Source organism: Balaenoptera ricei, chromosome 16 (assembly GCF_028023285.1).
Source record: "Balaenoptera ricei isolate mBalRic1 chromosome 16, mBalRic1.hap2, whole genome shotgun sequence".
Classification (NCBI taxonomy): domain Eukaryota; kingdom Metazoa; phylum Chordata; class Mammalia; order Artiodactyla; family Balaenopteridae; genus Balaenoptera; species Balaenoptera ricei.
Window position 1 is genome coordinate 12146713 of NC_082654.1, and position 16813 is coordinate 12163525.

General features: G+C 45.9%; 1 protein-coding gene across 4 annotated transcripts in view; it reads left to right on the plus strand.

Moving 5' to 3' along the window:
- SFXN4 (sideroflexin 4) overlaps positions 1–16813 on the plus strand; it is a 24044-nt gene continuing 7231 nt past the window's right edge. For 2 of the 4 annotated variants that reach the window (XM_059900626.1, XM_059900627.1), the window contains exons 1-12: positions 1–168; positions 1563–1628; positions 3508–3582; positions 4484–4510; positions 4594–4648; positions 5210–5235; positions 6156–6209; positions 6291–6347; positions 6480–6545; positions 7211–7289; positions 8267–8382; positions 15300–15385. In XM_059900626.1, coding sequence (XP_059756609.1) covers positions 130–168; positions 1563–1628; positions 3508–3582; positions 4484–4510; positions 4594–4648; positions 5210–5235; positions 6156–6209; positions 6291–6347; positions 6480–6545; positions 7211–7289; positions 8267–8382; positions 15300–15385 — 746 coding nt within the window. In that variant the 5' untranslated portion in view covers positions 1–129. Of the gene's footprint in view, positions 169–980; positions 1629–3507; positions 3583–4483; positions 4511–4593; positions 4649–5209; positions 5236–6155; positions 6210–6290; positions 6348–6479; positions 6546–7210; positions 7290–8266; positions 8383–15299; positions 15386–16813 lie in introns of those variants that run through there. The other 2 variants (XM_059900625.1, XM_059900624.1) reach the window with 1 other exon arrangement.

Sequence of the window (16813 nt, forward strand, 5' to 3'; positions counted from 1 at the left end):
TCCTCCACGCCGGGCCGGGCGGTCGCGGCCTTTCCCGGCAGATCCTCGTAGGTCTCAGGAAGAGGAGCAGCAGGAGGAATAAGCGCGGGGGCCGGGCGGCTCCTAGGGTGCAGCGGCGCCGCAGCCCGCATGGAGCCCAACGTGCGCTTCTGGATCACCGAACGCCAAGTACGGCCCGGGCCTGGCGCGTCTGGGGACGGGGAGGGCGTGGGCCGCGCGGCGTGGAGTCGCAGCTGGCCGCGGTGACCTTGGGCAGGCCACGTGGTCGCAGCACCCGCCTTCCCATCTCAGACCCCGGGAGGGGACGAAGGAAACCCAAGCTTGCCGGATGCCGACGGCCATGGCTGTTACCGTGCGTGGCCTCTGCCGCAGGTCTTGCTAGCGAGGGTCGCACAGTATCCCCCTGCAGACCGCACGAACTGAGGAGTCACTCCCCACCACTCAGGGGTCTGCCTTCCGCTGCCTAAGCTGTTGCTGAGCATCAGGTTGGAGAGGAACAGGTCCTCCCAGGAGGGCCCAGCTTCCCTGAGTCTGTAGGCTCAGCCACCGGACAGTGAGACTCGGGGCGGCGGGAAGCCGCCATGGCCGGAAAGTAACCTGGGCCCCATCTCAGAGTGGGGCTGGGCGGCGCTGTCCAGTAGGGACAGGATGGGAGCCGCATAGGTAATTCCAGATTTTCTAGTATCCACGTTAAAAAACATGGCTTTTAAAATTTAAATTTTAATAATATATTGCATTTAGCCCAAAAGATATAAATATTAATATTTCAACATGTAGTCGATATAGAAAATTATGAATGAGATATTTTACATCCTTTTTTTTTTTTTTTTTTAACATCCTTTTCTGTAGGAAGTCTTCGAAATCCCGTGTATGTTTTTACACATACAGCACTCTCAATTTAGCCTGGCCACATGTGGCTAATTGGACAGCACAGTTATAGAGTGTTCTCTTTCAGCCTTTACCTAAAGTAGAGCCTAGCCTGGTTCACTTAGGTGGGGATGTTGAGGAAGGACAGGGTACTCCAGGTGTCCTGGCAGAGCCAGACCTCAAAGCTGAAACCACTGCAAAATTTGGGGACTTTTGGGAGCAAACCGTGCCTGCTTTCTCCATATGTGAACTGCCTTTATTGAGCCTTCACTGGGGTGTCTTTATGTCTAACTCGTTATGACTAGAGTTAAGCCTTATAACCACCACAGGAGGGTGAAGAAACAGATTCTGAGACCTTTCTAGGTAGTGCTTCAAGGTCATATATGGGGTGTCAACATAGGCCCATTTGACCCCAAAGTCTGGGCTTTTAACCCTCAAGAGCACTTTGATATTGGAGTGGTTAAGAGCACAGGCCATTGGGTCATTTCCTGGTTGGGTTTCCTTGAATCCATTCATGAGTCCTTGGAAGCCTCAGTTTCCTCATCTGTAAGATGGGGATGTTGTGAGGATTCCAGGAGATGCTGCAAGAAGAAGGCCCTATTAGTTTCTCAAAAATAATGTTAACTGTTATTATTATCGTGTATCTTGGTTTTTCTGCTGCCATTAACCTCTCTGGTGCTCTTGCCCCTCTTAAGTCTTTTATTCAAAGATTTCTTCAGTGGACAGAATTATTGGATCCTACAAATTTGGTCGTTTCAGTTGTAAGTATTTTCTTGTTTTCAGAGATAGTGAATTTCACATTTTATTCTGAAACGTGAAGACTGTGTGTCCCTTTTGAAAGCAGTTGAGATAACAGAATCCATATATATTATCATGTTTTTATTCCTTGCGAATGAGCTTGTTGGATTGGAAGGGTGGTACATAAAAGCAGACATCTATTTAACAGGTAGTAACAAAGGGGATCCAAACAAACCTCCCTGGTAATGGAGGACAGACTGGCAAAGCTAGTTGCAGACCTTGACCTAGGGTTCTAAGGGCAAGGTATAGCAAGGAATTGGGGGAGGTTGTTTAGAGAAGGCAGGGAGGGAGGGAGGGCCAGGGAGGAAATGTCAGGAAGAGCGGACTGTAAGCGAAATGGGGGAGGGTGGGCCAGGTGGGCCAGGTCACCCAGTTACTAGGGTTTTTTGTTTTTTGTTTTTTCTGCCGTGCTGCACAGCATGTGGGATCTTAGTTCCCTGACCAGGGATCGAACCTGTGTCCCCTGCAGTGGAAGCGCAGAGTCTTATCCACTGGACTGCCACGGAAATCCTACTGGGGCTTTTATTTTAATTCAGGTGAACCAGGCACTTCTTGAAGGTCCTTGTGTGTCATTCAGACGAGGGGGGTTTGTACCTAGCCATGTGGTGAGTAACCAGAAGGGACCAGACTGTGAGCAGTTCAGGGGATGGATGGCTCAGCGGTCTGAGTGAAAGATGAGAGTTTGAACCAGGTGTGGCTGAGGGATGGAGAGGAGGAGAGACCCTGTCACCAGCAATGATCCTCGGGGCCAGATCCACAGGGATGCTCCTGTCCTTGTGCTCAAGTGTTCCGTATAGTCTTGTTTATAATAGAGAAAAACAAGAAACAAGCTGAATGCCCGTCAGTAGGGAAATAGAGAAGTATAATGTAGTATATTCATGCAGTGGAATACTGATCAGCTGTTAAAAATGATGATCTGGTGATCAACCTATGATATGAAGTGGAAACATATGATATGTGTGATCTTAAATGGAAAAACATGGTATCCATGATGTTTTGTAAAGAACGCAAGATGCATATAGTACAGCATTTATGCAAATTACAACATAAAAAATCGAAACTACGTATTTGTTTTATGGATACATGTATTCATGTATGTACAGATATAAACAATGGGCTGGAAGTTTATACCTTGAATTCATAATAGTGGTTACCTCTGATAGAATGGGGAGGAAATTGAGACTGGGGGTGATGGATCTTTTGGGGGAAAAAATTGGAAACAAATATAACTGAATGTTCACAGTTGTTAATTCTGGGTGAGGGGATTGTATGTAATCATTTTTTAAATTTCCTTATTTAATTTTTTTTCTCAGATTAAGTAAAAAAGAAGAGAGAAAATAAGACTAAACTGATTAGATGTGGGTATGAGAGAGAGAGAAGGGACTTCCAGGTTTCTGACCTGTGTAGCCAGGAGGATGGTGACAGTCGGAGAGGAACTGGTGGAGGGGATGGGGCAGGTGGCAGCAACAGTGGGGTAAGCCGCTGGAGCTGTCTCAGAAGCAGGGTGGGGGACTTCCCTGGTGGTCCAGTGGTTAAGACTCCAAGCTTCCAATGCAGGGGGTGGGGGTTCAGTCCCTGGTTGGGGAACTAAGATCCCACGTACCGCAAGGTGTGGCCAAAAAATAAATAAATAAAAATTAAAAAAAAAAAAAAAAGAACCTGGGTGGTCTGAATCTGAATGACACACAGGACTATCTAATGGAAACTCAGGGGGTACAGAGCCTTAGCTACACGTTGCTTTAAAATTAAAATCAGGTGTGAGTGAGCATGTGCTGCTTAAATCTGTGGATAAATCTGAACAATGTTGAGATCATTGCTTGATTTCCTTATCTCTGATTATAGGAAAAAATAGAAAAATCAAGGCAGCTATTGTTAACACATGAAGATGCATCCAGAAGTGACTTGGAGGACAAAACGGTATGGCTCTTGTTCCCAGGTGTGCCTGGCTCAAGGCTGAGTAGGGTTGCCTTTAGGTGATTTTACTTGCATAGTGTGAAATCAGGTGGGATTTTGCCATTGTAAACACTGCCCAGTTGGGTTAGCTTTTTAAATGTAGGTAGGAGTCCTTCTCGTAAACCAGATTAATATTAGTTACTAGTGTTAGGAGCTGGTATTAAGAAGAAAAGGTATAGGGTTCCTCCTGTGCAACAGATATTTGCAGTTGCAGTATCTGTTGTGAGGATTCTCTGTAGCTGATTCCTGGAGCCCCATGGCAAATTCCAGAACGCAGGCAGGCCTCCAGAGTCAGAAGCTACTTCCTACTAGAGGCAGTGAGGTGATAGTCCTGCCCAAAGACTCAAACCAAGTGTTTGTTATCTACCTTGCAGTGTACGGGGCTTTCCGGAGGCCGCAGACATCAGTCGCTCCACGCAGCCTGCGGAAAGCTCACACATTTAACTTGGTTTTTCTAAGAACTTGTTGGGGCCTCTGAGCTCACAGCCTGGCTCTGTTACAAGTGACTTGGCTAATGGTGTGGTCTGCACACAGGCCACTCTGCTCTGAGCCAGGGGAGGCTGGCGGCATTCGGGGACTCACCCGAGGGACGAGTTAGGTGTTGGACTCTCCCAGGTTAGAGACTTCGGGCTTTTTAATGTTTTGGTCATTTTCATGTGGATCTTCTCTTTGCTTCCTGTCAGTTCATTTGTTTGATTCATTTGATTCACTTGTTTTGATTTGTTCGGTCCGTGTGGTAGAGAACAGTTTGCCCTCCAGTCTCTGAAAGGTGGAGCAAAGGTGGCACCAGAAATGAGACTGTAGAGGAGATATTCTGGCTGCTAAGCCACCTTTAAAAGCTATTGCTTGGTTTTTCTCTTTTTAGGTACAAGAAGCTTGGAAGAGAAGTCTCGTAAGTTTCAGCCCTGTCCTAATTTTTAGCCTAAGATAACAAAACCACACATCAGACTCACCTTTGTGTTTACCCTTCTGAAGTCAACAGTGCATCCTGACAATAGCAAGCTGATCCCTGGTCCTTTTCGACCTGCAGGTGAGTTGATTCTAATTTTCAGAGTGGTTTGTAACCTTTAGAAAACCTTGCCTCCCTCTAGTCAAGTGGTTGGTCCCCCTGGCAACCAGCCCCCTTCCTTAGGTGCTTTCCCAAGGTCACTGCATTGACATTATCTCAGGTGTGGTTGAAAGGGGCTTGTTATGAAGAATAAGAGACACTCCTTTCACCTTTATCGCCCTTCTCACCTAGGACATTTCAAGGGTTTTAGGCTGTGTGCCAGGAACAGAGAGGAAGAGCAAGTATACATGTCTTATTATAAGTCACAGTGTCACAGATGTATTGAATTCATGTGGAAGGGTGAACAAGGACTTGGAACAAGTGACCACTTACCGTCACTGAGCAGGAGCCTGGTCAGATCTAACTGCTGTGCTGATTTAAAGTTCTGCCGCATGCACAGCTATTATTTTTATTAGGAACAAAAAAGCATATGTAAAAAGTACCCTTTGGCATCCGTGCCTTCATTCGGCCTGAGAAGAGCTTTTTAGGTGGCTGGTTTTCCACCCGCTCTGCTGTCACTGACCCTCTTGTCTTTTTTGCCAGCTCTCCTGCCTTTCACGGCGCCCATGGTGAGTAAGCTGCCGCTCACCGCTCTGAAGCTGGGGGTTTAGGAAGATGTCCACCCATCTCCTAAGCTCAGTGGCTGGTGTCCTCCAGCTCTGGACCTCTGTCCCGTGACTGCCTGATAGATGGTTAGGACCCTGCACCTCCGACCCTTGTCCACTCCCCACCCCACTCCCACGTATCCCCCCCCAGGCACAGGGCCTCTTGAGGGTCCACAGTGTCATAAGGTAATCCTTTCTTTGAACACCTAGCGTGTGCAAAGCACTATGGAGCAGATTGATGAGTTAAGACGTGCTCCCTGGCACAAGCCCATGTCACTGGCTGTCACCTTCTCTCCGCAAGCCCTCCCCTTCATTCAGGCCCTCCCCTGGAAACCGGAATCGCCCCCAGTGAGGCCGTCCACCTTGGCTCTCATGAGGTGCTCTCACCAAGTGACAGCACCCCTCTGCCCCTGTAGGTGCTGCTTCTTAGCTGCCCTGCTCAATTGCCTGGAGATGGGGACCACTGTGAAACACCCAGGGGCTCTCAGTGCCCGTGGGTGCCCATCCAACATCACCTGTCCACTGCCCACTAGCCCCCTGCATCTCACCTTCCTCTACTTTCCCTGCTCCTGGGGTCTCAGGTCTGCATCTCCCTGGGGAAGTTCTTTGCTCCACAAGCCCTCCCTCCCCCCAGACACTCACAACTCTGCTTTATTTTCTATTTATTTTTTTAATTGGAGTATAGTTGATTTACAATGTTTCAGGTTTACAGCAAAGTGATTCAGTTATACATATATATCTATTCTTTTTTCAGATTCTTTTCCATTGTAGGTTATTACAGGATATTGAATCTAGTTCCCTGTGCTACACAGTAGGTCCTTGTTGTTTATCTGTTTACTTTATAATATATATAGTAGTCTGTATCTGCTTTATTTTCTTTACAGGTATTTCTGTCAGTGCTTCCAGTAAAAAGTCTAAAGTCCATGATTTTACCTCAGGTAGCAACTCTATTTCATAATTATTGAATTTTTTTGTGCTTGAAACCAAAATGTGACACGTTAGCCTCTGCCTTCCTGCAGGTTTCCTTCTACACCTACAGTACAGTCTTCAACATTGTCAATGGAAATGCAAGTTATGTGAGTATTATGAGGCCCACAGGGTATGCAATTTCATATTGTTTCTTTTGGCGATTTTGTGTGTTTGTTTTAATTATCTTTCCTGGGTAAAACTCTGGTATTTGCTAAATATGAACTTTTGTTTTTCCCTAGGATCGTCGCCCCCATGAGAGTATATTACTAGGAGCAGGAGTGATTGCTTCTTCCACCTTTTTTGGAGTATGTATTTTAAAAATCTGTCAAATCTTTTTTATTCCTCAGAATGAAAATTTTACCTTCTAATTTAATTTAGAAAGTGTGATTAAGACATAAAGAAGAAAATAAAAGTCATCTGTAATCCTATCACCCCAAAATTGTGTGATTATTTTCCAGGTTTCTAGGCATGGACTCAGTACTGTTATCTTTAAAAACAAATTAATTCAGGGGACTTCCCTGGCGGTCCAGTGGTTAAGACTCTGTGCTTCCACTGCAGGAGCTGTGGGTTCGATTCCTGGTCAGGAAACTAAGGTCCCACATGTAGCGCGGCACGGCCAAAAAAAAAAAAAAAAATTTATTCATGTTTATAAACATGTTACACAAATTGTGTATTGCTTTAGATGTCAGGACACAAATGGGAGAAGATTTAGATTTCAGAGTCCGGTAAGCCTGGGTTCACATCTTGGCTCAAATTCTTAATGGCTTAGTGACTCTGGACAAGTTCTTTAGCCTCTCTTAAGTCTCCAAGAGTTCCTCTGATGATCAGGGAGAACACGTCAGTGTTGCAGGAATTAAAACAAGAAATACACGGAGAGCACTTGCAGGGGTCTGACCTGTAACAGGAAGTAAGTTGACACTAGCTCTCTGCTGGTCCCATGCAGTAATGATTTTTCTCTCTTATTTTCTAGTTATTCCCTCGTTTGCTCCAAGTAAGATTTTCACTGAATAGCATTTTGAGCAGAAACGTCATTCCTGTCGTCATTCTCGGTAAGCAGGGAGCCTCCCTCCATCTTCAGGGATACCCAAGTCCCTGTGGCTGATGAGGGCCGCTGTTTGCATCTTGCCGGTGCCCCCAGGCCCAAATTAGGTCTTTGGTTTGGGAAGTGACACTTGTCTCTGTAGATACCCCTTTAGTTGTCCAAGGGTGAACACAAACCTGGAAACACAAATTACATTTGAAAGACTCTGTATAAGCCCTATCCATGTATTATTTCGTTTAATCTTGACAACAACTTAGGGGTAGGTAATATTATTATTCCCATTTACAGATGAGGAGACTGAGTCAAGGGGAGGTTAGGGAACTTTTCTGGGGTTTCACAGGGAGAAAGTGGTGGTCTAGGGGATTCCAACCCAGTGGTCTGACTCCAAGGGAGTGACAGAGATATTAACCAACTGTTTTAAGTTTGCCAGCCTGCAAGTTCACTAGTTCACGCTCCACATTTGGGTTTGGGAATCATAGCAGCTTGAAGAGTTAGCAGAATTATGTCAGTGGTAAACTTTGGGAAATTATGTTACGGAAACTTCGTCAAACCAGCTTCAGTAGGGACTTCCCCGGTGGTCCAGTGGTTAAGACTGCGCTTCCACTGCAGGGGGCACAGGTTCGATCCCTGGTCAGGGAACTAAGATCCCACCTTCCACGTGGCGCGGCCAAAGAAACATTAAAAAAACCCCAAAAAACCAGCTTCAGCAAAGCAGGTAGGCATACTTCAAGGACCCCAGGGTTTCTCCGGAAATCCTGTCAGGGGTGTCAGAACCTGGTGCTGGTTTGTGGTCAGGATCCAAGACTGAGAGCCCAGCAGTTCTGACCCTACCCCACAGCCCAGAGGAGAGCTTGGTTGGCCCAGTACCACCCGAGAATCAGGAAGTGCAACTATCAAAGAAACAGGCGTGACACTGGAAAAGATGTTGCTTTATTGGACTGACACTTACCTCTCTGTTGTATGTTTTCTTCTTTACATCCACAGCCCAACTCAGTGGACTGAATGTGGTTGCATCGAGAAGTTTGGAGCCCCTGCGAGGGATTGAGGTCATGGACAAGGAAGGCAGTGTCATAGGCTATTCCAGAAAAGCTGGGACAAAGGTAGGGGGACTCACAAGATGGAGCTGTAAGCTGCTTGCCTTTTGGGCAAAGAATTGAATTGCCTGTTTGAGAGCTGGTAACAAATTCATGTCTCCCTTCAACCTTTTCTTATCTGTCTTTTCTTATGAGGCTGAGAGAGAGAGTTTACATTTTGTACCCTGATGTTTATTTTTTTAATTTAAAAAATTTTTTAATCTGTTCTCTGCAGTAAGATCTTTTCCTTTTTACAAATTTATTTATTTTATTTATTTTTTATTTTTGGCTGCATTGGGTCTTTGTTGCTGCGCGCAGACTTTCTCTAGTTGTGGTGAGCGGGGGCTGCTTTTCTCTGTGGTGCGCGGGCTTCTCATTGTGGTGGCTTCTCTTGTTGTGGAGCACGGGCTCTATGTGCGTGGGCCTCAGTAGCTGTGGCACGAGGGCTCAGTAGTTGTGGCTCGCAGGCTCCAGAGCTCAGGCTCAGTAGTTGTGGCATACAGGCTTAGTTGCTCTGCAGCATGTGGGATCTTCCCGGACCAGGGCTCAAACCCGTGTCCCCTGCGTTGGCAGGCAGATTCTTAACCACTGCGCCACTGAGGAAGCCCCACCCTGATGTTTAAAAGGTGATGCATTAGTCTGGGTTCTCCAGAGAAACAGAACCAATAGGATATCTGCCTATCTATCACTTATCTATATATATATTAAGACATTTATTTTAAATAATTGGCTTGTGCACTTTTTGCACTGGGAATGTGTAGGGCAGGCCTGAAAGCTGGAAAGTCAGGAGCTGATGCTGTGGTCTTGAGGCAGAATTTCTTCTTTGGGAAACCTCAGATTTTGCTCTGAAGGCTTTCCAACTGATTGGATGAGGTCTATCCACCCTATGGAGGGTAATCAACCTCCTTTACCTAAAGTCAACTGATTGTAGATGTTAATCACATCTACAAAACACCCCCACAGCGACACCTCGGTTGTGTTTGATTAAATACCTGGGAACTACATCCCAGCCAAACTGACCCCTAAGATGGGTCACAGATGGACGTCCGCCAAACGTTTGGCCCCTGTCTGAAGGTGAGATCTTGTCCTCCAAGCTCAGCATCTGCCCTCCCAGCCTGCTCTGTACTCGGGGAAGTCAGTGGACACTGTATCTGGGTTTAAGAGAAGCCCTCCACGTCCACCTCCCAGTGGATTTTCTTAGAGTCTTCATCTTTAAGGACCAGTCTGCTGTCAAGAATGGCCTGAGGAAATCCAATGCTCTGACCTAAAACTCCTCTAAAAGGCCTCCATTTCTAAGACTTCTTATTGTTAAATAGTTTATTCTTTTGCTCAGTCCAACACAGTAGCTTCTGTCTGCATTCAGCTCAAAGAACCTGCAGTAGTCTATGGTTTCATTTTGGGTATAGACTTAAAAAAAAAAAAAAACCTTTCAGGAAGTGAGATCTTTTTTGATCTCTGTGAAGTGACTTTAGCTGAAGAACTGTAACGTGAGGCAGTTGCTCACAAAGCAAAGGGAGTAGCTGGGCTTCTCACAGTGTCTGCGTTCAAGGGGGCTTCCTGAGCCAGCTTGACCTCCTTCTGCCCAGAATGCTGGTGGGAGAGGCGGTCAGATAAGATGGCCTCTCAGTCGATCGGTAAATACATCATTATTTGGCTCATGAAACGTGTTACTCTAAATCCTGTCACCGATTTACAAAGCTGAATTGTAAACCACTGGATACATGCTACAGTATTCCCACCAGCCCATCTAATAGCAGGTCTGGAAATAGTGGCCACCTTTCTAAATGAATTACAACAGGGACATCATAATTGCAAGTAACGGGAGAGAAATTGCTGCCAGAAATAAAATACCTTGTTTTGGAAATGAAGGTTCTATGTTTAAGAATCCACCCTAAACGGTCCACCAGAGGGCAGACAGCAGAAGCAAGAAGAACTACAGTTCTGCAGCCTGTGGAAGGAAAACAACATTCACAGAAAGATAGACAAAATGAAAAGGCAGAGGACTTGGTACCAGATGAAGGAGCAAGACAAAACCCCAGAAAAACAACTAAACGAAGTGGAGATAGGCAACCTTCCAGAAAACGAATTCAGAATAATGATAATGAGGATGATCCAGGACCTCAGAAAAAGAATGGAGGCAAAGATCGAGAAGATGCAAGAAATGTTTAACAAAGACCTAGAAGAATTAAAGAACAAACACCTAGAAGAATTAGAGAACAAACAAGCAGAGGTGAACAATACAATAACTGAAATGAAAAATACACTAGAAGGAATCAATAGCAGAATAACTGAGGCAGAGAATGGATAAGTGACCTGGAAGACAGAATGGTGGAATTCACTGCTGCAGAACAGAATAAAGAAAAAAGAATGAAAAGAAATGAAGACAGCCTAAGAGACCTCTGGGACAACATTAAACACAACAACATTCGCATGATAGGGGTCCCAGAAGGAGAAGAGAGAGAGAAAGGACCCGAGAAAATATTTGAAGAGATTATAGTTGAAAACTTCCCTAACGTGGGAAAGGAAATAGCCACTCAAGTCCAGGAAGCTCAGAGATTCCCAGGCAGGAGAAACCCAAGGAAAAACACCGAGACACATAGTAATCAAATTGACAAAAATTAAAGACAATGAAAAATTATTGAAAGCAACAAGGGAAAAATGACAAATAACATACAGGGGAACTCCCATAAAGTTAACAGCTGATTTCTCAGCAGAAACTCTACAAGCCAGAAGGAAGTGGCACAACATATTGAAAGTGATGAAAGGGAAGAACCTACAACCAAGATTACGCTACCCGGCAAGGACCTCATTCAGACTCGACGAAGAAATCAAAAGCTTTACGGACAAGCAAAAGCTAAGAGAATTCAGCACCACCAAACCAGCTCTACAACAAATGCTAAAGGAAATTCTCTAAGTGGGAAACACAAGAGAAGAAAAGGACCTACAAAAACAAACCCATAACAATTAAGAAAATGGTAATAGGAACATACGTATCGATAATTACCTTAAATATGAATGGATTAAGTGCTCCAACCAAAAGACACAGGCTCGCTGAATGGATACAAAAAAAAGACCCATATATATGCTGTCTACAAGAGACCCACTTCAGACCTAGGGACACATACAGACTGAAAGTGAGGGGATGGAAAAAGATATTCCATGCAAATGGAAATCAAAAGAAAGCTGGAGTAGCAGTACTCATATAAGATAAAATAGAATTTAAAATAAAGAATGTTACAAGAGACAAGGAAGGACACTACATAATGATCAAGGGATCAATCCAAGAAGAAGATATAACAATTATATATGCACCCAACATAGGAGCACCTCAATACATAAGGCAACTGCTAACAGCTATAAAAGAGGAAATCGACAGTAACAAAATAATAGTGGGGGACTTTAACACCTCACTTACACCAATGGACAGATCATTCAGACAGAAAATTAATGAGGAAACACAAGCTTTAAATGACACAATAGACCAGATAGATTTAATTGATATTTATAGGACATTCCATCCAAAAACAGCAGATTACACTTTCTTCTCAAGTGCACATGGAACATTCTCCAGGATAGATCACATCTTGGGTCACAAATCAAGCCTAGGTAAATTTAAGAAAATTGAAATCATATCAAGCATCTTTTCCGGCCACAATGCTATGAGATTAGAAATCAGTTACAGGCTACAAACAACAAATGCTGGGGAGGGTGTGGAGAAAAGGGAACCCTCTTGCACTGTTGGTGGGAATGTAAATTGATACAGCCACTATGGAGAACAGTATGGAGGTTCCTTAAAAAACTAAAAATAAAATTACCATATGATCCAGCAATCCCACTACTGGGCATATACCCAGAGAAAACCATAATTCAAAAAGACACATGCACCCCAGTGTTGATTGCAGCACTATTTACAATAGCCAGGACATGGAAGCAACCTAAATGTCCATCAAGAGACGAATGGATAAAGAAGATGTGGTACATATATACAGTGGAATATTACTCAGCCATAAAAAGGAATGAAATTGGGTCATTTGTAGAGATGTGGATGGAGTTGGAGACTGTCATACAGAGTAAGCCAGAAAGAGAAAAACAAATATTGTATGTTAACGCATATATGTGGAATCTAGAAAAATGGTACAGATGAACCGGTTTGCAGGGCAGAAATAGAGACACAGATGTAGAGCACAAACGTATGGACACCAAGGGGGGAAAGTGGTGGTGGTAGGGTAGTGGTGGGATGAATTGGGAGATTGGGACTGACATGTATACACTAATATGTATAAAATAGATAACTAATAAGAACCTGCTGTATAAAAAATAAATAAAGTAAAATTCAAAACAAAAGAAGAATCACCCTAAAGAGACATCTTTAAACAGCTTTATTGAGGAGGAATTTACATAGTATAAAATTCATTGTAAGAGTACAGTTTCATGAATTTTAGTAAATTCAAACAGTTGTGCAACCATCACCACAGTCCAATTTTAGAACATTTTCATCACCCTAAAAATTTTTCATGTGCCCATGTACAGTCACTCCCCCTCCCACCCCCAACCCCAGGAAAACACTGATCTGCTTTTAAATTTATTTATTTATTTATTTTTGGCTGCGTTGGGTCTTCGTTGCTGCATGCGGGCTTTCTCTAGTTGCAGCGAGCGGGGGCTACTCTTCGTTGTGGTGCGTGGGCTTCTCATTGCGGCGGCTTCTCTTGTTGCGGAGCACAGGCTCTAGGCACGCGGGCTTCAGTAGTTGTGGCTCACGGGCTCTAGAGTGCAGGCTCAGTAGTTGTGGCGCACGGGCTTAGTTGCTGCATGGCATGTGGGATCTTCCAGGACCAGGGCTCGAACCTGTGTCCCCTGCATTGGCAGGCAGATTCTTAACCACTGTGACACCAGGGAAGTCCCCTGATCTGCTTTCTATCATCATAGTTTTACCTTTTCTAGAAGTTTCATACAAGTGAATCATACAATATTTTTGTGTCTGGATTCTTTGACTTTTGAGGTCCGTCCAACTTTTAAGGCATCAATAGTGTGTGGCTTTTTATTGCTGAGCAGTGTTCCATTGTATGGCTGTACCACGTTTTGCTTGTCTACTCCCCAGGCAATAGATATTTGGATTGTGTCCAGTTTTTGCCTATTACATGTGATGCCGCTCTGACCATTTATGTACGACTCTTCGTGTGGAAATTTCTTTGCATTTCTCTTCAACTCAAATTTAAGTGCAGGGCATAGGTATTGTTGTGAACTGTTCACAAAGCTGGAGAGAAGAGTGACAGCAAATGTTTAATCCACAAGTTGTTCCTCAGCACCTCCTCCCTGCTGGGCGCTGTGCTGGGCTCTGGAGACCCACACCCTCACCAGTCAGCGTCCCTCCTCTCCAGGGACTGTGGGCGGGGAGGCAGCCTCGGGCCCTGCTAGCTACCCACTTACCTAGCCCAGCTCATCGAGAGAAACTTCCTTTTTTGCATGAAGGCCAATTTAGGGTAAAAGATATGTTTGATGGTCTGCTCTTTTTTAAATGTTTATCTTTCTCTTAAGAATAAAGTGTCTGCGACCGTGCGTAAGCATTCTTTTATCACTTCCCTGTCACCAGAAGGTTTATTTTCTTTGGCTAAAGTTTCAGAAACTGCGTAACCAGCAATATCTGATTGTAATGGGGCACCTTTGATCAGATTTCAGGAGCCTAGTCCGTGCTCTTTTCCTTGGCCTGGCCTTGTCAGCTACTCCGTTGCAAGCTGTCACGCGTCTTGCAGTGTCTCCTCATGACCGGTGTCTGGTTTGGAATGTCTTCTCTTCCACACGAGACAGTTGGAGGGAGGCTGGCCTCGCCTCGACACACAGCTTGCTCCGCAGCCCCTTTTCTCCTCCTGGAGTCGAACAACTTTATCTTGTATTCCTGAAAGTTTATTTTAAAAGCCACCTTTCTTGGTGCCCTGTGTCCTCGTGGGGGAAGGACATTCCCGCAGAGGATCGGATGAGCTGAGCATTAGTGTCCTAAGCAGAGAACAGGCACGCTGGGTACAGCAGAGGAGCCCAGACAGCGGGCTATAGCCCAGGGTCACAGGGTCATGGGGTCATGGGGTCATGGGAGGACAGAAGTGCACAGAACAGAGTTCAGGGGAGGGGGCGGTGGGGAGCGTGCCTGTCCATCTTGCGCTGAGCGGTGCTGTGTGTGGAGCTGCGTCTTGTCCAGGGCTTGGGTTCTGCAGTTCGCACGCAAGTGTCATCTATAGTCAAAAATTTCCCTTGAAAGTCTCTGACATTGCTCTTGAGTACGCATGATTTTGTGCATATAACCCATACAATCATATGTTTAAATGTTCAATATAGAGAGTAACGTATATTCTAGAAAAGATGACAACATGGTAGGAAATATACATACGTGTTTACACAAAATAAAATTTTATAGCACATTGTTAATTACACAAGCAAAAGATGGGTGCATACAGGAAGACATATTCATGTTGCACGTGGGTGTGATGCCACACCAGTGCACTCGGAGCCGGGCTTCCTCCACTGGAAGGGGTGGGAATAACTGGGGGGGGCCTGTTCGGGAGAGGAAGGCCAGTGGCAGAGTCCTGGTCTGGAAGGGTCCTCAGTGGCAAGTCCAGCATTTCCATCAAACGGACTGCCATCTGCTTCTAAGTAGGGATTTGCCTGTAAGCTGCCTTTGCTTGGCCTGGTATTTTAGTTGGGGTGGTTGGTGGGAGTGATGGAGATCACTGTGGAGTCAGGGAGGTAAATCCCATCTCCGGTTCCTCTGGCACCAACCCCAGGCATCCTCTGTACGTGCGCACGTCAGGCGCTGCCTTCACTTCTTTGCACGTGCATTGTTTTTCTAAGAGAGAAGGGAGAGCTGCTGTTTGCCAGCCTCTGTCATGAGTTGCGAGATGCCTGGAAACTGTCTCACTCCACGTGCGAAGCTGCTTGCTTTTCATTCCCACTAGGCCATTAAAGACACGGCAACATCCAGAGTTGTGCTGTTTGGGACCTCAGCTTTTATCCCTGAAGTCTTCTCATACTTTTTTAAAAGGTAAGAGGTACGCTCATCTCCCCGGGTAGGAATAAACATTTTAACAATCAAAATTGTATAAAACTTGTCAAATACTGAACCTGGTTGGAGAGGTGGGAATAAGTTGCTTCAGGTTATCTTCCTTCTAAACACGCTTCATCACAGTTAAGACAGTAGGATTGATTTAGGGCAGATGTGCAAATCCCGATGTGCAAATTCCAACAAACCTGGAATCTCGCCCAGGCCCTGTCCTCAGTTACGTCTGCTCCTTGGGCATGTCCCGGCACCTGCTGAGGCTCGATTCCTTGCTTGATGAGTGTGGATGACTTGCGGGTTCTCCCAGCTCTGATATGCTATGAATATTGCTCAAGCCTCTTTTTCCCCCTTCATTCCAAGCATGTGTTAAATTAGCTTCAGTGGCCCAGAATCAGTAGACTGCCATCCCTTTTGAGAAGCGAGACATGGCCTGTTAGGAGGAGAGCCTGGGATCAGCCAGTATGAGAGGCCCCACTTGCAGTGAGTAGCTTAGGGCAGAAGGGAGATGTGTTGGTTTAGATATTGGGTACGGTCGGGGTACGTTGCCTGTGGCAGCTGATCAGAAGCTCTGGTGCAGGACGGTCCTCTCTTCTCCTTCGTGGGTGTTGTCTTCCTTCTCTCCCACCACACACTGGCTTCTTCATGTTGAGGGACGTGACTGCAGCCACCTCCCAGCTCATATCCTTGCAGTGTCCTGATGAGAGAGAAAAACACAGCAAACCCTGGGGGTTTGGGGGCAGGGAATGTCTTCCACTCAGTTCACAAACTCCCAAGGAAGGATTCTGTTGGCCCAAGAGGGGTCACCTGCCTGGTGCTGAACCAGTCTGCTCTGTCCAGGTGGTGAGCTAGGAAGTCCCTGCTAGGACCACACGAGGAGCACATTTCAGGAAGTAGCAGTGTCCTGGGCAGAGCCAACTGTTACTTCCCGTGGTCGATCCAGCTAGGTGGGTGTGGGGACTTCTGTTGGGTCGGGGTCTTCCTGAACCTCTCTGGCTGGCCTCAGAGTGGGGGCTTCTGGAAAAGCTGGGGTCCTGCGGTTCGTCCCCTGAGGCCTGCACAATGGCACCCGCTGCCTGGTGAGGAGAGATGGCCCTCATTTCCCAGTGGGCCTTGGGTGCCCGGAAGGACCTCATGTCATCCCACAGCCATGACGGTGTCCAAGCTGGAGTGACCACCGTGGCTCTTCCGACTCAACCCTTTCATTTTGCATCTGAAAAAACTCAAGGCTCAGAAGGGGAAAGTGACTTGCCCAGGAGCACACAGTCTGTCAGTGGCCGAGCCCCAGCCGGACCCCAGGACCCCAGGTCTCTGACTCCCAGGCTGGGCTTCTTGCACCTTCTTCCCACACTCTCAAAGGTCATGGTCAGAATGTCACATCCGTGTCAGTGTAGCCCAGGGGAGAGCACAGGCTCT